Below are 23,247 nucleotides of genomic sequence, written 5' to 3' on the forward strand. Positions count from 1 at the left end.
CCAGGAAATAAATGATTTGTGTTTTTAGAATTTCAAGAAGAAATTGACTTTCTCACACAGCATATGTTTCACAGTTTGTTAGGCACAATTGTGCATGTGTGTTCTTTTCTTTACATCACATGTGGTGGTGGAGTGCCAGTGTTACTCCACTGAACTGATGACTGTCTGTCTGTCTTGGTTAGATCATTCTTACTATCTCTTCCTATTCCCTTACCCAGTTATGCTGTGATTGCCTATGGCTGTGCCAGCTGCCCAAAGCTGACCTGTGGGAGGGAAGGCTGCCAGACTGAGTTCTGCTACCACTGCAAGCAAATATGGCATCCAAATCAGACATGCGATATGGCCCGGCAGCAGAGGGCACAGACTTTTCGAGTACGGACCAAGCACACTTCGGGTCTCAGTTACGGACAAGAATCGGGACCAGGTATAAATTGACATTTTCTCATTTGTCTATTTTATACTTCATACTTGTGAGCCCAAAGCTGGGAGAAATTACATTACTGTGTAACGAAGTATTTCCTGGGATCAGAGATCAGAAAATATTTGGCAATACTTTCAATATTATAATTGATATGTAACTTCCCTCTCTGACCATAATAGGTTATCCAACTCGGGTAAAATCAGAATACAACAAAATTGATTTCTCTGGTTTCCACCTTCTTAGTAATATGTCCAGGTTGGAGAGCAATTAGGTCCTTTGACTAGAAGCTTTTTGAAAACTTTAATTGTGAGCGAAGAAACATTTAATTAGTGTTTTAATCTGTAGTGTTTTCCTACTAGCTTTAAGTGCATCACACTTTTAGAAGTAGGGTACAGATCCAAAGTCAGGAAATATTAGTATGGATTAATGATTAACCTTAAAATTAGGAATGTCACACATTCAGTTCCAACCTTTACAAGTCAGAGAAAACATTTTAAAATGTCAGTGGGTTTATTGCCTTTTATAAATGTACTTACTGCACTGACGTCATTTGGGAGAAGCTAGGAGGAAAGATTTTACCATTCACTTTTTCCTGGCACAGCATCAGCTCCTCAAATTGTCATTTTATAGGATAGTTCCTAGCTTGCTGTGAAGATTGCCAGGTGTATGCTACAATACATAGCATACCGCATTGTTTTTAGGTTTTTAATTTGAAAGAATCTTGGGAAGGGACTGTGGGTTGCGGTAAGAGCAAATCACAATGAAACTTGCTGAGTCCAAGAAATGAATTTCCTGAACTAAAGTTTTTCAAAACTTAAAGGCCAATTCCAGTCTACAGACTCTTCTTCCTGCTTGACTCTACTTTTAATTGTGCCAGCCTTTTGGCTGATGAAATTCCATTTTTCTTGAAACCATCTTTCTCTAGGGAAGTCTCCTTGCTGAGATTATGGCTCGAGTGGTGTGTAAGATGTTAGTTTTTGAGATAGGCAGCTTGATACAAGATAGGATCCATTTAGTGAAATTTCCTAAGGCCTAGACATAGGCAGCCTTCCAGTGAAGTGGGTTGCACAATTTGGAATTCTCAGTCAAGAGTTCCTCACTGCCTCCTTTTTTATGTTTACTCCTATGAGTATACATAAAGTCTAACAAGATTTAACTGGAATTGTTTTTCTGCTTATTCCTCACTCCCCCCTCCCACCCCTTAGCAGATGACATCAAGCCATGCCCACGATGTAGTGCTTACATTATCAAGATGAATGATGGGAGCTGTAATCATATGACCTGTGCAGTATGTGGCTGTGAATTCTGTTGGCTTTGTATGAAAGAGATCTCAGACTTGCATTACCTCAGGTGAGTTGAAAAATGTGTCCATTGCTTTTATAGTCTTATTGACTGAGGGAAAAGGATGTCAAAAAGATATCCTATATAATAAAGAGGTAATATACAAATTGACCATCACTCCAACACACAAGATGGGCACCACAAGATGGGCAGCAGGGCCGAAACTGGTTTGGCTCAGTGGATAGAGCATCGACCTATGGACTGAAAGGTCCCAGGTTCGATTCCGGACAAGGGCATGTACCTTGGTTGCAGGCATATCCCCAGTAGGGGGTGTGCAAGAGGCAGCTGATCAATGATTCTCTCTCATCGATGTTTCTAACTCTCTATCCCTCTCTCTTTCTCTCTGTAAAAATAAATAAATAAATAAATAAAAAGATGGGCAGTTGTAGGTGATGAGGCCTGCAGGGGAGGGCAGTTAGGGGCGAGCAGGCTGGCGAGGAAGGGATGTTAGGGGTCACCGGATCAGCAGGGGAGGGCAGTTGGGGTCGTCTAGGCCTGCAGGGGAGCAGTTAGGCATTGATTAGGCTGGCAGGGGAGTGGTTATGGGGTGATCAGGCTGGCAGGCAGAAGCAGTTAGGGGCAATCAGGCAGTCAGGCAGGCGAGTGGCTGGCAGCCAGCAGTCCTGAATTGTGAGAGGGAGGGACACTCCCCTCTCCCTTGTGTATGAATTTCGTGCATCAGGCCTCTAGTATATATATATATAGTTGGCTGTCATGTCATTACCGCATAAGGAAATTAATAAAGTTCTGAATCACCCCTCCAATCATGTTTTTTTCCAGCTCAGCAAACTTCCATGGACTGTTTCCATTACCTTCAAGATAGAGTTTAATTTTCCTAGCTTGGCTTTTAAGGCTTTCTAAGTTTGTCCCCAATCTACTTTTCTGCTTTTTCTATTTTGTTTTCATACATGCTGTATTCCAGATACACAATCTAGGCTTGTGTTCCCTGTGTCTTTCTGTGCTACCTTACTTTTCCATACTTGCTAACAAAGTTCTTTACCTTGCCTGAAATGCTTTCTGATCACCTCTCCCAGCAACCCTATTTTTAAAAAATGTTTGTTTGTTTATTTATTTTAGAGAGAGGAGAAGGAAGAGGGGGGAGGGAGAAACATCAATTAGTTGATTCCTGCATGCACCCCAATCAGGGATCAAACCCGCAACCTGGGCACGTGTCCTGATTAGGAATCAAACCCACAATTTGTTGTTGTGCAGGACGATGCTCAACCAACTGAGCCACACCGGCCAGGGCACCAGCAACCCTATTTTATCTCAACCTGTTCAGTTCTTACCCACTCTTCAAGAGCCACTTAAATGGTATTTCATCCGTGATGCCTTCCCTGGCCTTTTCTGCCTCATTTTTCATTGATTGTCCTTAAATGTTTCTTTCTGAATATCATCATTACTTTTACTTCATGTACATATCTAATTTTGCTAAACTGTATTAATTCTTAAGGCTAGAATTAGACTTAAGAATTTCTAGTTCATTGCATGTATAAGTTTTCAAAGAATTTATTGAGTGAATATTAAAATATTGTCCTGAAGGAGTTAATATTTTAAAATTTAATACTTGTGTGGATGAAACACTTTAATTTCTAGTTTAGCAAACATTTGAGTACTTATAGTCTACCAATTAATAGAGATATAAGGGTGGATAAGATATAATCCCTACTTTCAAAATTGTTTATCCCATCTGGTAGAGAAGACAGGACAAAAGAAGAAAGTAAAAATGGCTGAACTTGCCCTAGCCAGTTTGGCTCAGTGGATAGAGCGTCAGCCTTTGGATTGAAGGGTCCCAGTTTTAATTCCAGTCAGGATACATATCCTCAGTTGCTGACTTCTCCCCAACCCAGGCCCTGGTGCAGGAGGCAACCAATCAATATGTTTCTCTCACATCAATATTTATTTCTTTGTGTCCTTCCATCTCCCACTCTCTCTAAAAATCAATGGAAAAATAACCTCAGTGAGATTTAAAAAAAAAAAAATGGTTGGACTCAAAAGGGGTGAGTGTAAAAGTGGCCAAACTCAGAGTATGAAACTGACAAAAAGGCTGTGACAATGTATTTTTATGTCCATTCCTAGAAATATGGTTGGCAATATCTGTTGGCTATAGTAGAACATATGCCAAGAAAACTTTGCAAATTAGTGTTCAGTAGCAGCGAGGCACAGTGCAGTTTGAATGAGGTGTCAAGTGTGTAGGTTAGGCAAGATCCCAAGTAGTATCAGTCAGGAAAGCTGGGTCAGTATTGGTGGGTTAGGGAGGATAGATTCAGAAAAGAAAAGAGATCTCAAGTCTGGAGGTCTGCCTTTACAAAAAATAATAAAGTGCCCAGAGCTGCAATAGTCTGGCCTTGTCCTTTGTTCCCTCATGTAATATATTCATTTCCTGTAACTTCTTATAACTGTTAACCACTATTGAAAAGAAGGTTCTTGCTCTTATCAAGACATCTGGTGACAACAGCTGCATTTATTGGTAATATCGACATTCATTTCAATGCTTCCTCTGCAGCCCCTCTGGCTGCACATTCTGGGGCAAGAAGCCATGGAGCCGTAAGAAGAAAATTCTGTGGCAGCTGGGCACATTGATTGGTGCTCCGGTGGGGATTTCTCTCATTGCTGGCATTGCCATTCCTGCCATGGTCATCGGCATTCCTGTTTATGTTGGCAGGAAGGTAAGACATTGAGTTCTGTGCGTGTTCCATTTTCAGGTTTGTTGGTAAAGGTTTGAAGGAAATGGGGGAAGGGGGAACTATATTTCAGAGCTGCCTGAAAACCAGCTGGTTCTTGGATAAAAATAAACTTAATTTCGTAAATGGATTTTCATAAACCCCCAAGAGATCTGAAAGTTCTTATTAACATCCTGGGCCTGGTTTGTCTCGGTCTGTGACTTAAAGGTGAAATGCTTACTTCGTCCTCCTGAGTTATTTTGTCTCTTCTTGATTTAACTTGCTCTATATTTATATCATCCTCGTCTTATTAGGTTAAAAGTGAAAAAGATGCTTCTTTGGGGTGGAGGATATTTTTAATATACATAATTTATATGGGGGATATTCACAAGTTCTTTTACTTCCTTGGCAAAAAGATTGATGTCCTAACCTGTGACCTGGATTTTTTCTTATTCTTAGATTCATAGCAGGTATGAGGGAAGGAAAACCTCCAAACATAAGAGGAATTTGGCTATCACAGGAGGAGTGACTCTGTCAGTCATTGCATCCCCAGTTATTGCTGCAGTTAGTGTTGGTAAGAAGCTGGCCAGGACCATGACTCCTCTTTCCTCTCTCCTCTCCTCTCTTCTTCCCCATCAGCTTTCTGACTATAGCATGTAACCAATGGGCCAGATGTTTCACCCTGAAGGCCCCTGTATTTTATACCAATCCCACCATGGGAGTTAATTCTGTTAGGTACCATTATTATGATTATCAACCACACTATCAGAGTTAGGAAATCTTTCCGAGAAGATTGAATTAAAGATTATTATTTTAAGGCCTAGTTTTTCACTTTTAGTTTCTTTTTTTTCTCCACTCACAATGGAACCCACAAAACAAATTACTTTTATTTTGATTTGCTTAATGTCTCACACTATTTTGGGGAAGCATGAGGGTTTGTTTCAGAATAACAGTCAGGTAACTAACATTTATTGAGGCTTGCCATGTGCCAGAAGCAGTTCTGAGTGTTTTATATGAATTAACTCCTTTAGTCCTTCCAGCAGCATAATTGTAACAGAAGGGGGCAGCCGTTTTCCCAAGGCCACTTAATTGAGACAGAAGTGGAGGCACTCTGACTTCTGAGACTATGCTCTTAACAACTCGGCCTTCATGCCTCACCTAGCAGTAAGATTTTGGAATTAACACTGGGGTGATCCTAACGCCAAGAGTCACTTGTTTATTATTTGGTTATTGATTTGTTTTGGGATTAGCACTTCAGCAGGGGGAAAGTTAAAGCAACATACACTTATTGTGCTAGGCACTGTACGTACATCCCCTTTTGATCGTTGACAGCTCTGGGAAAGTAAGTTGTAGCCAAGATTTTAATCTAAGCCTTTCTGATTCTGGCCAGTTGTCATTCTGTTAGGACCAGTCAGCCTCTTTGGACAGCCATCTTCTTTGTGCCTTTCCTTGGCCCTTTCTAAAGTGGTTTGTCTGTGCTCAGGCTGGGAAGGAGAATTTAGGACAGTTGCAACCTGATGGCCTGCTGACATGTTTCCTTATCTTCCTCCAGGTATTGGTGTCCCCATTATGCTGGCTTACGTCTATGGGGTTGTGCCCATTTCTCTCTGTCGTGGAGGTGGTTGTGGAGTTAGCACAGCGAATGGAAAGGGAGTGAAAATTGAGTTTGATGAAGATGATGGCCCAATCACAGGTAAAAGGAGGATTTTCATTCTCTTTGGAATTTATGGAACACAAGATAAAAATCAGTAAAATTCAGCACATTTACAGAGAGATTGCTATTGGATTACTTCAGATAAAGAGCTTTGTAGGGGGTAAAGTATTTTTAGCTTTTCATTTCTTTGTTCCAGAGTTATTAGGTTAATTCCTCTGGTACTTGCTTCTGTGTGGCAGGTACAAACTTGTAGGATTCCAAGTACCCTGGTAATAGTAGTGATTATAAAAAAGTCTTAAGTCTTCACAGTACTTTATAATTTTCAGGGGAACTTACACAGTTATTATCTCACTTGGTTTCTTACAACTTTCTAAGAAGAAAGGGTGGGGGCTCTTATTCCCCATTTAATGGGACCTCCTTTAAGCTTGTGTCTCAACATCTATTAAATGGGTTTAAGAGCTTCTTCAGAGCTGGGATCAGAGCAAGTCTTCTGACTTCTACTTTAATGTTTCCACTTTATCACGGAGTTCCTCACAGGTTTTTCAAGCTTCCTACTAGAATCAGCACATGACCTAAAATGTATTATGAAATCTTCATGTTTGATTAGCTGGCATCTATGGACTTGGAAGCAGAATTTTTGTTTTGTGTGACTAGCCATGATGTGGACAAGTTATTTAGTTCTAAGCTTTTGTTCCCCTAAAATTGGGGCTATTAGTGCCTAGTTATTGGAGAGATTATATACAAACAAGAGGCCCAGTGCATGAATTTGTGCACAGGTGGGGTCCAGCAGCCCACGCTGATTGGGGGTGGGGCCGGCTGTGGGGAGGGGCCTCTGTGGTTGGCAGCTGGCCCCACCTCCTGATAGAACTCCTGGTGGAACTCCCAGTTGAGGGGACAATTTGCGTATTAGCCTTTTATTATATAGGATATGTAGTAAAAGCCCTGGTGTTTGGTGGCTGCACATAGTAGCTGCTCATTAACTGAATAGATAAGTATTTTTCTATGTGAATATTTTCTAGCCTGAAGAGTCATTGCAGACTGTTGATGCTGTGCTATCTTGAATTGCGATCTTGGTTTCCATTCCCAGTGGCAGATGCCTGGCGAGCCCTTAAGAACCCCAGCATTGGAGAAAGTAGCATTGAAGGTCTGACCAGTGTCTTGAGCACCAGTGGCAGCCCTACAGATGGACTCAGTGTTATGCAGGGCCCGTACAGCGAGACGGCCAGCTTTGCAGCACTCTCCGGGGGAACTCTGAGTGGTGGCATCCTTTCCACTGGCAAGGGAAAATACAGCAGGTAAGCAATAGGTAATTTCTGACAGCCAGTTGGAATTACAACACAGCATTACCTGTATGAGCCATTTTCCTATGCCAGGCATGTCCTGTGAATCATCTGAATTTGATTTAATCATCAGTGGGGTTTTTTTGTTTGTTTGTTTGGGGTTTTTTTTTACAATTGGAAAACAGACTCAGAAAGGTTAAGTGATTTATAAAAAGTTCAGTGTTCTTTCCACTTATTCCATGTAAAGAATAATAGATAGATCCTCCCTCTACTATATTAGGCTGCCTGCTTCATAAAGGGAAAGCATGCATTTTTTGTAGAATTTCCAAGACTTTGTTCTCCGTTAGGCTGAACAGTATTGTCACTGGCCTTCAGTTGAGCAGCATTTATGCTGTATCTTGTTGGCTTATTGGTCCTGACCTCTTTGTTACCTTCCTATTCCCATTTGGTAGATAAAGAGAATTAATTCTGTGAACTTGTGTTGAGAATATGTAAAACTTTATGACTAAAAAATGTGGCGACTTGCTTGGTTATTTCACCAGCCAGACTAATGAAAGCATATTTAGAGGAACTTAACAGCTGTTACTTGAGAAGCAATTAGTTGAGTGCACTGGAGACAGAGGCCTAGGGAGGCCTAGAAGGGGGTGGGGCGAGGCAAAATAAGTTAGGGAGGCAGGGGAGATGGTTACCTTCAGATATCTGAAGGGCCTTGAGCTGGAAAAAAAGAATTAAACTTCCGACTCATGCCAAGAGGTAGATTAAGATGACATGGCTAGAGGAAAACCGACTTTGTTTCAGTATAGAGAATATAGGGAACATCTCTATAAGAGTCCAAAGAAGGAATAGATTACCTTAGTAAATACTTAGCTACCTAGCCTTGAAAGTGTTTAAAGCCAGACCAGATGACATTTTGGCTATTAGGAGTTAAGCAACAGATGGCAGATGGACTGGATCCCACACCTGAGAGCTTGTCAGTCACCTGGGAGCCTGTAAAAATAGATTTCAGGGCCCTATCCCAGTATTAGTAAATTAGAGTCTCCTGGAGTGGGAATTAGGGGTCTGTATTTTGAAAAGGCCTGGGAGGGGTGGGAGTGCGGGGGGGTGGGGGGGGTAGGGGAGAAGGTTGCCTTCTATCATAGTCCTTGCACGAATGAGCCCCTGAGAACCACCTAGATAGATGGTCTTTGTGGGAGGCCTCTTCCAGCAGAGCTCGGGCTTTTCCATAGCACGGCTCACTGCCTGGGCTGTGGGTGTTGGGGCGTCTGAAGCCGAGCAGCACGAGGAAGGTGCAGGCGGCGGGCTGAAGGCTGTGTGAAGGTGCAGATGCAGGCTGCTGCTGCCGTCCTGCGTCTCATGACTCTGCGTCTCTTTGTTAGGGCATCCCGCCCCCACATTCTGGAGAATTCACTGCTATACTTTCTTAAAACCAACACCCCTATAAATAAGCAGACAGACATAATTGGAGACTGACTTGCTGAAACTGCAGCTTAGCCAGTCCAGCTGTTCCAGTTCTGTGAAAGCTTTCTATAGGAAGTGAATGAGTCAGTTGGGTTTGAGTGAAACCCATTATGAGGAAATACTTAAGAGTACAACAGGACGGTATTGGAGCCAAGAAAGGAAATAGGTATGAGTTCTTAGCCACGAGACACCATTGGCAAAGTTTGCTGCTCTTGTAGGAGATTGGCTCTTCTATGTCCTTCAGTTTCATAGCGTGGGGGGTAATTTGCTAAATGTTTGAGTTCCTACTATGTGTAACACATGGAGGGTAAAGTGAATGAGTGCAGTCTTTCCTTTTTGGAGCTCTCAGATGACTGGGAGAGAGATGTGTAAATTGATTAATAAATAGGTAGGTAGGAGCACTTAACAGGAAGTGACTGGGAAAGTGAGAGAAGATGGTACTTTGTTTGTTAAGGACTGAGTATGAGTTTGTCATCTTGAGAAAGGAACTTTCCAGAGTGAAAAGTCATGGAGGTATAAAGTGTGTGTAGGGACCCAGCCAGTGTGGCTTAGTGGTAGAATGTTGACCTATGAACCAGGAGGTTAGGGTTCGATTCCCAGTCAGGGCACATGCCTAGATTGCAGGCTCAGTCACCAGTGTGTGGTGTGCAGAAGGCAGCCAAACAATGATTCTCTCTTACCATTGATATTTCTATCAGTCTCTCCCTCTCTCTTCTCTGAATTAAAATTTTAAATGTATATAGGTGTGTAAGGAAAATAAATCCCGAGTGATTATGACTTGAGACCTGTGATGAGAGAGGAGTCAGAGAGAGCTTGGACACAGATCAGGAAGACCTTAAATGCCTGTTGTCGATAGGGAGCCAAAAGAGGACTTGCTCTAGTGATCAGACCTGTGTCCACATTGGCACTGATCTGGAAGTACTTTAGTGTGGACTTAGGGCTACCGCAGAGGGTGCCCACTTTCAGTTATCTAGGAGATATTGAAGGCCTGAAGTTAAGCAATAGCAGTGGGGACAGAAAGGAGGGGACGACTACAATAGATAGTTAAGAGAAAAAATGTGTGGGCATCTATCTTGAGCTGTTTGACAGTTGGAGGAGATCAGATCAATTCAGTTTGCAAGAGAATAATGGAAGAGCTGGGTGCCAGGAAGCAGATTGTCTTGGAATACCCAGGTCTCATATTAACGTGAACGTCCCCTCTTTACACAGGTTAGAAGTCCAAGCCGATGTCCAAAAGGAAATTTTCCCCAAAGACACAGCCAGTCTTGGTGCAATTAGTGACAACGCAAGTACTCGTGCTATGGCCGGTTCCATAATCAGTTCCTACAACCCACAGGACAGGTATGTGACCAGGCAGATGCCCAAGAGAGATTGCATTTTGTGGTTAGGTGCTAGGCCTTTAGGAGCTCAATGCCTTATGTTAGAGCTGTGTGCACCATCTAGTGGGAGGTATAGCTTGTGTACCTGGTGACTTCATTGAGCAAGTTCTTGGCAGCTCTTGATTGATTCTTTTTGTTAGCACTTAATTTTTAGAGGTTTTTTTCCTTTCTTTTTCCCACCCTTCTCCTAGCCTTTGCAACAGTATTAACTATTCACGTGGAACTTTAAGTGTTAGGTTGGTGTTCGTTGATGTTTGTAGTCTATGGCTTCTGCTCTCATGTTGCCCTTGGCTAGCTGTGGCTCCTGTGGCCTATTTCTCTATTTTTGAGAAGCTAGTGTATCTGGTTTGGTATGGTTGCAGCACTCCCTTCTGGGGACTTTCTGGCTTCTTCTAATTGTGGCGCAGTAGTAAAAAGCTATGCTTCTTCTTTCACTTTCATATTTGAGTAAGATAGTGTGAGGCTCTGACATTTAGTTAAATTTTAGAAGTACTTTTTTCATTTAAAAAAAATCGGCAGATCCCTGGCAGGTATATGGCTCGGTTGGTTGGAGCGTTGTCCCATGCGCTGGAAGGCCATGGGTTCGATTTCTGGTCAGGGCACATACCTAGGTTGTGGTCTGATCACTGGTTGGGGTGTGTACAGGAGGCAACCAATCAGTGTTTCTCTCTCAAGTTGATGTCTCTCTCTCCTCTCTCTCCATTCCTCACTCCTCTCTAAAATCAATAAGAAAAAAGAAAACTGGATGATAACAAAAAATTTTTTTTAAGGAATTGGCAGAGGTATACGTTTGTGTGTTTTAAATCAACAAAAAGGATCTAATTGTTGTTCATCTTGAGTGTTAGGTTAAATTTTTATTTTTGCTAAATGTGAGCTCTGGTCTATTTACCTATGTTTTTGGCCTTCCTAATCCTGAACCCATAAACGGCTTTTACCACCAGCTATATCATGACCCATGCATGACTCAGCATAGCGGGTTTTGTTTTTACAGAGAATGCAACAATATGGAAATACAAGTGGACATTGAAGCCAAACCAAGCCACTATCCGCTGGTGAGTGGAAGCAGCACAGAGGACTCGCTCCATGTTCACGCTCAGATGGCAGAGAATGAGGAAGAAAGTGGTGCTGGCAGCAGTGGCAGCAATGAAGAGGATCTCCCCTGCAAACACCAAAGCTGTGAACAGAAAGACTGCCTGGCCAGCAAACCTTGGGACATCAGCCTGGCCCAGCCCGAGAGCATCCGCAGTGACCTGGAGAGCTCAGATACGCAGTCAGATGATGTGCCAGATCTCACTTCAGATGAGTGCGGCTCTCCTCGCTCGCACACTGCAGCCTGCCCCTCGACTCCCAGAGCCCAAGGTGCGCCGAGCCCAAGTGCCCATAGGAGCCTCTCTGCCCCAGCAGAGGGGAAGACTGCGCTGAAGCCAGAAGGTGCAGAAGCCAGAGTATGAAGTGGAATGAATGCTCCTGTTCCGAGAAGCACACTTGTTGTAACTGCATCTTTTGGAATTTTTTTGGGGGGGTGGGGATGGAGATTTGTGTATTTTATTTAAAGGATTCTCTGGTCACAGGTTTTACCCAGGGAAATTCTGAGAAATTTGCAGTTTCTTACAGATAAAACATGGGAAATTTTGCCCTTAGTCCCACAGCCCACCCTCCCCCTTTTTTAAGTTTTAATTTATTGGTTAAACTAATGGTGGCAATCCGTGAGGTGTGTCAAAGAGTGTACAGATGTATGTGTGTATATTGTATGTATGCTAACATTACTGAAGGACACGTTTTAATAAAGATTTCTGTTATAATTCAGCTCATCTCGTTCCTTGGCTTGGGTAGCCCTACAGAGCCAAGGGTTTGAAACAGACCACTACTTCTTTAACAGTCTAGATCTGACTGTTTCTAATATCAGGAAAAAGGGATTGTATTCTAAGCAGACTGCAGTGGAGGCGTCTATAACTAGGGATTCCAAGCCAGCCAGGCTTCTTTTGGACTGTGTGGTCAGACGGAAGCATTAGCTGAGTCAGCCAAATAGAGAAGCTGTAGATTAAAATGAACCTCGTTTGCCCTCTAGAGGCAGCTGTGCAGTTTTCCTGTTAAAATTTTATTTACCCTTTTCTGTATTGTAGTCACTACTAGAAATGTGTTTCCAGAATGAGGGCAGGATGGAATGGCAATTCAGTGGCTCTTTAGAGCGATCCCAGTGAATATTGTAGGATTATAAATTGGGAAACAGTATTCTTATTGAAGGAAGTAATGTAGATTCTGCATAATCTAATCACTAAGCAATAACCTGGGTGTGTGTTAAACTGTATGGTACACATTCCTTGTTCCAAAAGCTTTCTCGAGTTTTATAAAGTTAGTTTAAGAGGGGCTAAGGAATCTGACTAAAATTTGTCGTGAAAGGACAGAGAAGAAATGCCATCAAAATTTCAACATACTTCATTTTATCTGATCTTATAAATTTGTCAGAATTGAGCTAAATTGGTACTACTTCAGATTTTGGCGCTGTCTAGAATAATGGTCTAAGAAATGAACACTCATGCACAAGTATAGCAGAGGAAGTTAAAGATTCATGAGATGTGACGTAAGATTCCAAATTTGGCAGTAACTTACTTTGTGATTGTGTGAGATGACGGAGATTTCTTGCCCTTAATTTCTCCGGCTCAGACAGTATTTAAGAAACTTCCAGTGCCAAACTCCTCTAGCACCTTAGCCCTGGGCCCAGAGGAAGAATTGCAGATATCCTTTCTCTGAGGACCAGATAGCTTTCTGTTTCCTTTCACAGATGCACCTGCTCTTTGTCTTCCTGGCCTGTGTTTTTCTACAATGAGGATGATGAGTCTGGACAACAGCCAACCTGGAAGATTCTTTTCTCTTGGGCATTGCAGCCAGACTTAACACATTTCTCTGCACCTGGAACTGGAAATGCTGTCCGTGGACTTTGGGGCTTTGGAAAAAGGCACCCTACAGGATGTCCATGTGGTGAAAAAGGAAGCCTGTTGGGGGGAAAAAGGCAGACAATCTGAAATGCAAATTATTAACTCTCCACTTGCAATTCTCTTGAAGCCTCAGGAGAGCAATTAACTTGGATAAAAATCAAGGAAGTCTGTTGGAGGGGCAAGAGTTTGCAGCCAAACCTGTAATCTTACCTGGATCCCACTTCTTATTGCTGTGAGACTTTTGCAACTTACTCTGAGTCTGTTTTCACTTTGCGGAAATGGCAATAATGATTTTAATTATGGGGTTGTAAAAATTGAGATGGTTGTAAAGATTAAGACTGAAAATGCTTTTGGTAAGAGCCCACGCTTTTTCCTCCTGCAGGAATAAGAAATAAGGAAAGGGAGATTATGAGTGTCTTCTAAGACAAGCCCAAAGCTCTAGACCAGAGGTCACGGAAAACTAAATTTATTCTAATCCTTCGCAATACTCATGTTGTGTCTTCTAGGCATTAGCAGATGAAAGACCTTTCACCACCACTGGGAGACCAGGAGTTGTTGGTCCAGTTATTTATTTTTAATGACTTGAGGGAGGGAGAGAGACAAATATTGGCTTGTTGTTGCCCTGACCAGGGACCAAACCCACAACTTTGGCATACCAGGATGATGCCCTAACCAACTGAGCTTCCCAACCGGGACCTAAAAGTGGGTCAGTTTAGAACGTAGGGAATGTTTTAAGTAGAGCTTTCATTCATACCTACTATGTTTCAGGTATACTGTGCATTAATGAGAAAAACAAAAGTCTGTCCCCATGGAACCAACATCAGAGTGGGAAAGGTGATCAGGTGCATACTCTGGAGGAGGGTAAGTGCACTGAAGAAAACAGAGCAGGGAAGGTGGAGAGAGTTGCAGGTGGTGGTGCTAGCCATCTAATTATTTAGAGGATAGTATAGGGCCTCTTCAACAAGGTAACATTTTATCAGAGTCCTGAGTGGAGTGAGAACCATGTGATACCAAGCATGAGGAATAAAGTACAAAGGCCCTTTGGTAGCGCATCCTTAGTCTGCTTACACACACACACACACACACAGCATACAGGCCTGTATGGCTGGAACAAAGTGGACCAAGGAGGAGAGTAGTAGACTAGGTTGAAGAGGTGTCTGGGAACAAGATGTGTAGATTAGCAAAACAACTCTGATGACAAGGAGATGTTAGGTTCCTCTCAGGCCCGGAAGAGATAATCTTTGAAGCCAGACAGATGGGCTCTTGTGGTCAAATTTCAAAGGGGCTAACCCTGAAAGGGCATATCTGGTCACAAGTCATACTTTGGCCAATGGAAAGAAACTGGATTTGGGAAATGGATACTTATTTATTCCAACCTCTTTCTAATGTACTTTTTGGGACCTAAATGGTCTCTGTGGTCTAGTTAGAATAGAGGCTTATGGGGTATTAATAGCTTGAATCGTGTCCCCCAAAATATGTTGGAGTCCTAACCCCAACTAAGAATATAACCTTAGTTGGAAATAGGGTTGTTGCAGGTGTAATTAAGATGAGGTCATACTGGAGTAGGATGGGCCCCTAATCCAATATGATTGGTGCCATATAAAAAAAGGAGATTTGGACACAGAAACACAGAGAGAACACCATGTGAAGATGAAGGCAGAGATCAGGATGATTCGGCAGAAGCCAAGGGGTGCCAAAGATGGCCAGCGAAACATCCAGAAGCTAGAAGAGAGGCATGGAACAGATTCTCCTATATAGTGCTCAGAAGGAACCAACCCTGCAGACACCTTAACCTTGGACTTTTAACCTACAGAACTGTGAAAAAATAAAATAGTGTTTAAGCCACCCAATCTGTGGTGCTTTATTACAGCATACCCAGCAAACTAATATATGAGGGTCAAGTAATTTATTTTTTAAAGTATATTGATTTCAGAGAAAAGGAGAAGGAGAGAGAGAAACATCAATGATGAGAGAGAATCATTGATCAGCTGCCTACTACATGCCCCATACTGGAGATCAAGCCTGCAACCTGGTCATGTGCTCTGACCCTGAACTGGTTCATAGGTCGACATTCAACCACTGAGCCACCCAAGGAATTTAAAAGGAATTTTGGCCTGGTCTGTTGCACATATCCATCCCATTATTATTGCCCAGTTCTTGTACGTACAGTGGTACTAGACATACTTGGCCACTGGCAGAACCTTCAGACTGACACCTGGTGTGAACGCTGTGTAAGAACCAAGAAAGTCTCCAGAGCTGTTCTTCCCCACCATAATCATAAGCCCAATGCCACTGTGCCTCCCTGAGGGAATAGGAGATGTTACCACCGCCATCGGAGACTGAGAAATTCAGGAATGGTGACCCCTATCTGTTCACATTTCAGTCATTTGCCCTGTACAGGACATGCTTGTAGCTGTTCTTTCAGATTCCTCTTTATAAAGCAAACCAGCACGTCGCTGGCACCTGCAGCCATGCAACTATTGACCTGGAATATGCTCTTCCTCTCTCCCCCAACGCACAGAAAACATGAAACGCAGGTCACTTCCACCTGTCGGGCAGCAGTCCGTCCTGCTGTTGTACATCTGGCTTATGTCAGCTCACCGGCTCTGTTGAAATCTCATTTGCAGGCACTTTAATCATCTCACATTTCGCAGCAGGACATCACTCGACATGTTTTTGGATCTAATAAGAAGTGGCAGGTATGTAAATGCCTTGTTTTAAAAAGTGTGTGTTAGAGGATAGGCAATAATCCTGTAGAAACTTACAACTCTGGAGTTTCTAGGGGTCCAGAGGAGTCCAGAACGTGGCAGGTAACCTAAAGTGAAGGATGAGCTGTTGCACTGTATTTAATACACCCCCCACCCCCCACTAAGAAAAACTCAGCATTCGACGGATCGCTTTTTTTTTTTTTTTTTTTTTTTTTTTTACAGAGAGGAAGAGAGAGGGACAGAGAGTCAGAAACATCGATGAGAAAGAGATCTACCAGCTGCCTCCTGCACACCCCCCACTGGGGATGTGCCTGCAACCAAGGTACATGCCCTTGACCAGAATCAAACCTGGGACCTTTCAGTCCACAGACCGACGCTCTATCCACTGAGCCAAACCGGTTTTGGCAATGATGGATCACTTTTGATTTTAGAGTTCACATACCACATTTGGTTGTGCCGCACTGACCTGTTTATCAAGTAATCCATAAGGCCACCAGCTTTGATGGGCCCCCGAAAAGAGAATGGCCAGCAGTGAGTACAGGCTGCAAGGCAAGCCGTTTGGTTTTATGACCTAGCAGATCCAGTGGGGTGCAAAGTCCCTTGGCAAATAAGGATACAAGGTACACACTGTGGCAAACTTCCATCAGAGTCACTGAGCCTTATGATTTTGGAGTGAAGCCATGCTATTTCTGACAATGGCTATTCTCTCACTACTGAGCCCTGCTCCATGCTCTGAGGGGACCGGCTGGGCACTCAGCAGCAGTCAGATTATATTATCGGATCCCTTCCATCACAAAGGAAACAGCGGTTTCTCCTCTCTGAAAAGGCATTCACTCAAGATATGGATTGTTTCCATGCATGCCAAGCCTAAAATATTCACAAAGAAGTTTTAAACTGAGAAAAATCCCAATTATTATAAAACCAGGCATTTCCCCCACCCTCCTATTCTAAATGTGGTTATCTGTTGAGAAGCATAGTGGCTCAGAGGATAGACTCCAGAACCAGAATGCCTGGGCAGGAATTCTAACCCCACTGTTTTAAGTATCTTCGGATCTTGGGAAAATTAACCTCTATTTTAGTTTCTTCATTTGAGATTATGGGAATTAAATAAATACATATAATAGTGCCTGGTCTGTAGTAAGTTCTGTATGTATTAACTAATATCCATTTCACTTATTATAATCATCAGCCTTATGATTATCTACAAACTTCCTGGTGCCTTGTTCATCATGCGGTGTTCCATACAACATGCCTCTCATCCAGGGAGGCGATGGGCTAAGACCCACGGAATCAGACTAAAGCAGCTGGCCCTACAGAATAGTCAAATGGCTTACAATTCTCAACACCCACAAGAGAAATACATCACCAGGGCACATAACAAGTCCATCGACTAGAAGTCTTCCGCCCAATTTGGGCTCCTCAGGCTCTGAACCAATAGCCCAAAGGAGGGCAGTTGTGTGAGGTGGAGTGTTGGATCCTGGTTCCCAAGGGAAGCAGGTTGCTGTGCTCATTGGGGGATGGGAAGAGGTGTGCCTGGAACCGAAAGGCCCTCTGGGGCTCCTTCTAGCACTACTACCATGTTTAGGAGAAAAAGTTCCAAACGGCTAGACCACTAAGGGCTCAATTCCTTTAGGAATAAAGATTTGGGTCATCATACCAGATACTGAGGTACTGGCTGGCAGACAAGGAGCTTAGAATGGGTAATGGAGAATGAAAGTTATGAATATAAATAATTCATGAGAACTTGAGAGAGAAATGAGGACTGCATTAGTATTTCATGTTTTCCTTGCTGTACTGCATCTATGTTTTATAGCTACTAACTGTTTCTTCCCCACTTTCCACATTTTCCCTAGTGCTGTAAGGTGTGTTATTGTTGGTAACATGATAATGTAGCCTGTAGGTTGCAGATTGTTGAGGTTAGAATTGTGACCGAACCGAATGAACATAACCCATAGATGGATGCGTGACTAATAGGATTTTAATCTCTCCTTATAAAAGGAGGTGGTTTATTTATTATTTTTTAAATATTAATATATTTTTATACTTACTATCTTTTATTTCTTTTTTAAAAATATGTTTTTATTGAATTTTTTAGAAAGAGAAGAAGGGAGAGGGAGAGAGGGGGGTAGAAATATCAAAGGGAGAGAAACAACATCTGAGAGAGAAACACCTGATTTGTTGTATTGAGTCCTTTCCTGCTTAAAAATAGAGTGGTTTCTGTTCCCTGACTGAGAAATAGCACAACTTGAAACCTCCGAGCCAGGATATGACTTGTCATTTTGCTAGAGCTGATGTGCAGCCGAACTATAATAGTAAATTCCTGGAAAGTCAGATGTGGAAGTACCTTTGAAGACTAACTGGTCCAACTCCTTTTTTTTTTCCCCCCCTTATTTTTTTAATTAAATTATCTGTGTACATATCTTACCATTGCCCCCTCCTCCCATACATACCCTCCCTCCCCAGAGTTTTGTGTCCATTGGTTGTACTTATATGTATGTATACAAGTCCATAGGTTGATCTCTTATCTCCCCCAGATCTCCCTACCCTACCTGCTGTAATTTGACAGTCTGCTTGTTGCTTTACTGTCTCTATATCTATCTTTTGATTCATCAGTTTATAATGTTCTTTATTATCCATAAATGAGTGAGGTCATGTGGTGTTTCTCTTTCATTGACAGGCTTATTTCACTCAGCATGATGTTCTCCAATTCCATCCAGGTTGCTGCAAATAATGAGAATTCCTTCTTTTTTGTGGCAGCATAGTATTCCATTGTGTAGATGTACCATAGTTTTTTGATCCAATCATCTGCTGACGGGCACCTAGGCTGTTTTCAAATCCTAGCTATTGTAGATTGTGCTGCTATGAACATAGGGGTGCATATATTCTTTCTGATTGGTGTTTCTAGTTTCTTGGGACATAATCCTAGGAGTGGGATTACTGGGTCAAATGGGAGTTCCATTTTCAGTTTTTTGAGGAAACTCCATACTGTTCTCCATAGTGGTTGCACCACCAACTCCTTCTTTTGTAAAACGAAAGGACATTGAGACACAAGTTAGAAGACACACACACACACACACACACTCTGATGCCGAGTGCCTGCAACTCCCTCAGCCTCCTCCCGCAGCTGGCGGACCTGAACTGTCGTCATGAAACACTGTGATCTGGGCCATGGAGATCCAGTGCGGCCAGCTGCCAGCCTCACTGCAGCTGATTGGACTCAGAATATGGGCCCCAGCATGGGGGGAGGCCGTGAAGAACCTGGAAGTGATGGGTGCTTTTCCTCTAAGACAATAGAGGAAGGGATCAAGAGTACAGCAGAGGGGATGGCAGTGGACACAGGAAGGGGAGGAAGGTGGAGATGACCATGAGGTTCGGTGTCCTTCCCAAAAGGGGACCATCCCCACCATGAGGAGATATAAAATGCCTACTACAGAGCAGATGGTGGTAAGCATCAGCCCTTCCCTGCCTCCCTGGCTGTGCAGTTCCCATCCTCTGAGGCCCATGTGATGTCATTCTGGGATGTCACGAGGCTAAGGAACACAGCTAGAGCTAGAGACATGAAAGCCACCCCGCGCTTTTCTGAAACCCCAGGGGAGTAGAGGCTGCTTTCTCCTGAAGTTCCTACACTGGGAAGACGTATGCACAGAACTTCCTCTACGTGGACAGACTGCCTGATAGTGACACCAAGACGGGGGTTGGGGTGGCCCAAGCTGAGACATGGAGAGAGGACAAGAGACTGAGACACCGTGTGAACACCACACGACATGGTTTTAATGCCGGGAGCTAACCGTGCCTGATGCACCTGACCTTGCCCTAATCCAACAAAGCCCTCCCCACCACCAGAGCCCCTGTCCTTAGGTTCTGCCCCTGTAATGAAGAAGTCCTGTGAGGGGAGTTGCTGGTGATGTCTCTGACACGCGCGCTGGCTGCGCTGAGGTTGGTGCAGAGGTCAGGAGGTCAGCATTTCCTGGGATGTGGCCGCACAGCCAGGCTCTCCTAAAGCCGGACTGTTTACCTAACGCAGGAGGAAACTTGGGGACTCGGTAGGAATAAGTCAGTAGGTGATGTTATTTTCCCAAGACTTCAGAGTCAAAGAGACAAAGTTTGCAGAGAGAATGATGAATAACAAAAGCCAACGTTCTGAGGCACTCATCCTGTGCCCGGCTCTAAGTGCTTTACACATATGAACTCATTAATATTCACAAAAACAGCCAAGACCGGTTTGGCTCAATGGATAGAGCGTTGGCTTGGGGACTGAAGGGTCCCGGGTTCGATTCTGGTCAAGGGCATGTACCTTGGTTGCGGACACATCCCCAGTAGGGGGTGTGCAAGAGGCAGCTGATCCATAACTCTCTCTCATCGATGTTTCTAACTCTCTATCTCTCTCCCTTCCTCTCTGTACAAAATCAATAAAATATATTTTAAAAAATATATTCACAAAAACACAAAGAAGTGGGTGCGGTGGTTATTCCCCAGCGTGCTCTGAGGAACTGAGGTGCTAAATAATTTGCACAAAGTCACAAAGCCAGACAGGGGGAGAGCCATGACTGGCATCATGCAGCCTGGCCCCTATAGCTTTGCTAAGAGAGGCTGCCTGAGCCCACAGTCCAAGCTGAGGTGGAGCCTGATGGTCAAGGCATGCAAGGCAGCATCTCTCACATGGAAGCTAAAGTGAGAAGGAAGGCAGGGAGGCACCCCCAAGCCCTTCCTCCCTGCCCCACTAGGAGGATGGTTACAATGCAAAAAGCCTTCCACTGAGTGCAGCCTAGCGGCCAGGCACCTGCTGTGCCCTCCCTGCATGCCTGGTGTTCACAATGGTTCCCAGGCAGAGGGGAAGGCGGAGGCCCTGAGCTGAGGACCTTAGTTCACAATTCCTCTGACTTCATTATCAGCCCACGGAGTTATCCGAATGTGAATAGTCCGAAAACGTACACATCTGTGATGGGACTGCGTTTGCCAGAGAAGCCTGGCACCTGGGAGCCTGGGATGGATCAACCCCTAAGGTAATGTCTTGGCTCCAAACAATCCCCACAGGAAATCCTGCTCATCCTTCTGAGCGGACACCAAGTCACAAGAGGAGGCCCTTCCCATGGCAGCGCGGCCAGACTGGCCTCACTCTCCCTCGGCGAGGACTCCGTGCTGTTATTGACCCGAGGATGCACCCTGCACTGTGCACCAATGGGCACCACTTCAGCTCCTCTCCTTTCCCAATTGGAGATGCTTCTTTATAATTATCTTGTTTTTCCCTCCTGACTAATTTTATTATAGATCTGTAGCAGTGTTCGCCAACTTTTTTGGTCCCAGGACCTCTTTACACTCTGAAAAATTGAAAATCTGAAAGATGTTTTGTTTATGTCAGTTATATAATCAATACTTACAATATTGGGAGCATTTCTCATTTTTATTTAAAATAAACCTATTAATGTTAACATAAATAATACCCTTTTCAATGAGAAAATAACTACATTTCCCAAAGCATAGGGAGAAGAATGACGTTGTTTTGAGGTTTTTTGCAAATTGCTCTAATGTCTAGCTTTATAAAAGGCATCTAGATTCCCATCCGCTTCTTTATTTAATCTGTTGAGATACGTTGTTTTGGTTGCAGTATATGAAGAAAATTCAGCTTCACACAAATATGTAGTTGAAAAAAGGAGGAGTATTTTAAAAGCCTTTGCAGATAATTGTGGATATTCCTCTTTGATACTATACTAAAACTTGACAAATGATACTTTTGTAAAATTTGGTTTCAGTAGGGAACCTGAAACCATATCAATCAATTTTTCATTAAATTAAAATACATTGGTCTATCTTGCACTATATATATATATATATATATATATATATATATATATATATATATATATATATTTATTTATTTATTTTTTCTCATTTCAAAGAGGGATGGTGAGAGAGAATCATTGATCTGCCACCTCCCACACATCCCCCACTGGGGACAAGCCCACAGCCCAGGCATGTGCCCTGACCTGGATTCAAACCGTGACCTCCTGGCACATAGGTGGATGCTCAACCACTGAGCCACACTGGTCAGGCTATTTTGACTTTGAATGCATCCAATATTCATTCATGATTTTGTAACATCATGTATTGGTTGCTTGGAAAACATTGGTTCACTGAGTGGTACATATCTTCCAAATGTTGAATTTTCCAAAAGTCTTTTTTTCATTCAAAACCTCAAATTTTATCATTAGCAGCAAATATTTTCAATATTTCCCCTTGAATTGACAGGCTCACTTCCTTCATTTTGGAGAAAATGTCTTCAAAAACCCACATTTGCATAAACTTAGTGTGTCTTTCAATCAGGAGAAGTGGTGTTCATGAAAAGAAGCAGCTAGTTCAGCTTGCAACTCAAACAATGGCACAGGTGCTCTCCTGGGGACACCATGGTACTTAGGCAGCCAGCAGAACGCTTCTGTTCTGTCAAAATATTGAAAAGAGGTATCCTCAGGGGTAGAAATGTAACTGAGTTAGTGATTTTTACTGTTTCATCACGTCATTCTCAAGTGAAACTGGCGTATTTATTTCTCGTACTGTGTGCCCATGGCAGTGACAATACAATGACTGCATGTATAGCCCGGAGCTGCTGCCTCCCTTTGCGCTATGGGGCCAGCGGTTTTACTCACCATTGCCTTTCCACCATCAAAAAAGCAAAAGAACATCAAAGTAGATAAAGAAAATAAGTTTGACCTCACAGATCCTCTGAAAAGGTCTTTGAAGACCCTCCTGGGTTCCCAGACCATAGTTTGAGGACCACGATTGAATGCTCTATTCATCAGTTAGCACCTGCCATGTGACTGTTCCCGGCGCTGAAGACTGAGTGGTGAGCTATATATGAGACACTTAGGGCCTCTGTTCTTCATGTTCGTCTTATGTCTTTTGAAGCACAAAAGCTTTTCATTTTGATGAAGTCAGATTTATCTGTGATTGTTTGTGCTTTTGGTGTCATACTTAAGAAAGCATTGCTTGCCAAAACTGGTTTGGCTCAGTGGATAGAGTGTTGGTCTGAGGAAAGGTCCCAGGTTCGATTCCGGTCAAGGGTATGTACATTGGTTGCGGGCACATCCCTGGTGGGGTGTGCAGGAGGCACCTGGTCGATGTTTCTCTCTCATCTATGTTTCTAGCTCTCTATCCCTCTCCTTCCTCTCTGTTAAAAAAAAAAATCAATAAAAAAGAAAACATTGCTTAATCCAAGGTCACAAGGGTTTATGCCTATGTTTTCTCCTAAGAGTTTTATAGTTTAGTTCTTACATTTTGTATTTGGTATGAGGTAGGGGTCCAACTTCATTCTTTGTTGTTGTAGTTGTTGTTAATCCTCAACTGAAGATACTTTTCCCACTGATTTTTAGAGAGAGTAGAAGAGAGGAAGGGCAGGGTAGAGGAGGGAAGAGA

The 23,247-nt window shown here is 43.1% G+C and overlaps 2 protein-coding genes across 12 annotated transcripts in view; one reads left to right on the forward strand and one right to left on the reverse strand.

The window, feature by feature from the left end:
- The window catches only part of HPCA (hippocalcin), a 226,769-nt gene that overhangs the window by 186,503 nt on the left and 17,019 nt on the right, over positions 1 to 23,247 (reverse strand). The window lies entirely within an intron of this gene.
- Positions 1 to 23,247, forward strand: part of RNF19B (ring finger protein 19B) — a 37,402-nt gene that overhangs the window by 11,676 nt on the left and 2,479 nt on the right. The window contains exons 2-10 of one of the 11 annotated variants that reach the window (XR_006742222.1): positions 219 to 424; positions 1,627 to 1,771; positions 4,269 to 4,431; positions 4,885 to 4,999; positions 5,978 to 6,118; positions 7,167 to 7,374; positions 10,027 to 10,158; positions 11,188 to 11,686; positions 13,639 to 15,831. Coding sequence is in view for 10 of the 11 variants with exons in the window: in XM_036448682.2 (XP_036304575.1) it covers positions 219 to 424; positions 1,627 to 1,771; positions 4,269 to 4,431; positions 4,885 to 4,999; positions 5,978 to 6,118; positions 7,167 to 7,374; positions 10,027 to 10,158; positions 11,188 to 11,647 (1,570 nt within the window). In the remaining variant the exon portion in view is untranslated. Of the gene's footprint in view, positions 1 to 218; positions 425 to 1,626; positions 1,772 to 4,268; positions 4,432 to 4,884; positions 5,000 to 5,977; positions 6,119 to 7,166; positions 7,375 to 10,026; positions 10,206 to 11,137; positions 12,003 to 12,978; positions 13,198 to 13,638; positions 15,857 to 23,247 lie in introns of those variants that run through there. The other 10 variants (XM_036448682.2, XM_036448681.2, XM_045584893.1 and 7 more) reach the window with 10 other exon arrangements.

This window comes from Pipistrellus kuhlii, unplaced genomic scaffold, assembly GCF_014108245.1.
Source record: "Pipistrellus kuhlii isolate mPipKuh1 unplaced genomic scaffold, mPipKuh1.p scaffold_m20_p_2, whole genome shotgun sequence".
NCBI lineage: Eukaryota > Metazoa > Chordata > Mammalia > Chiroptera > Vespertilionidae > Pipistrellus > Pipistrellus kuhlii.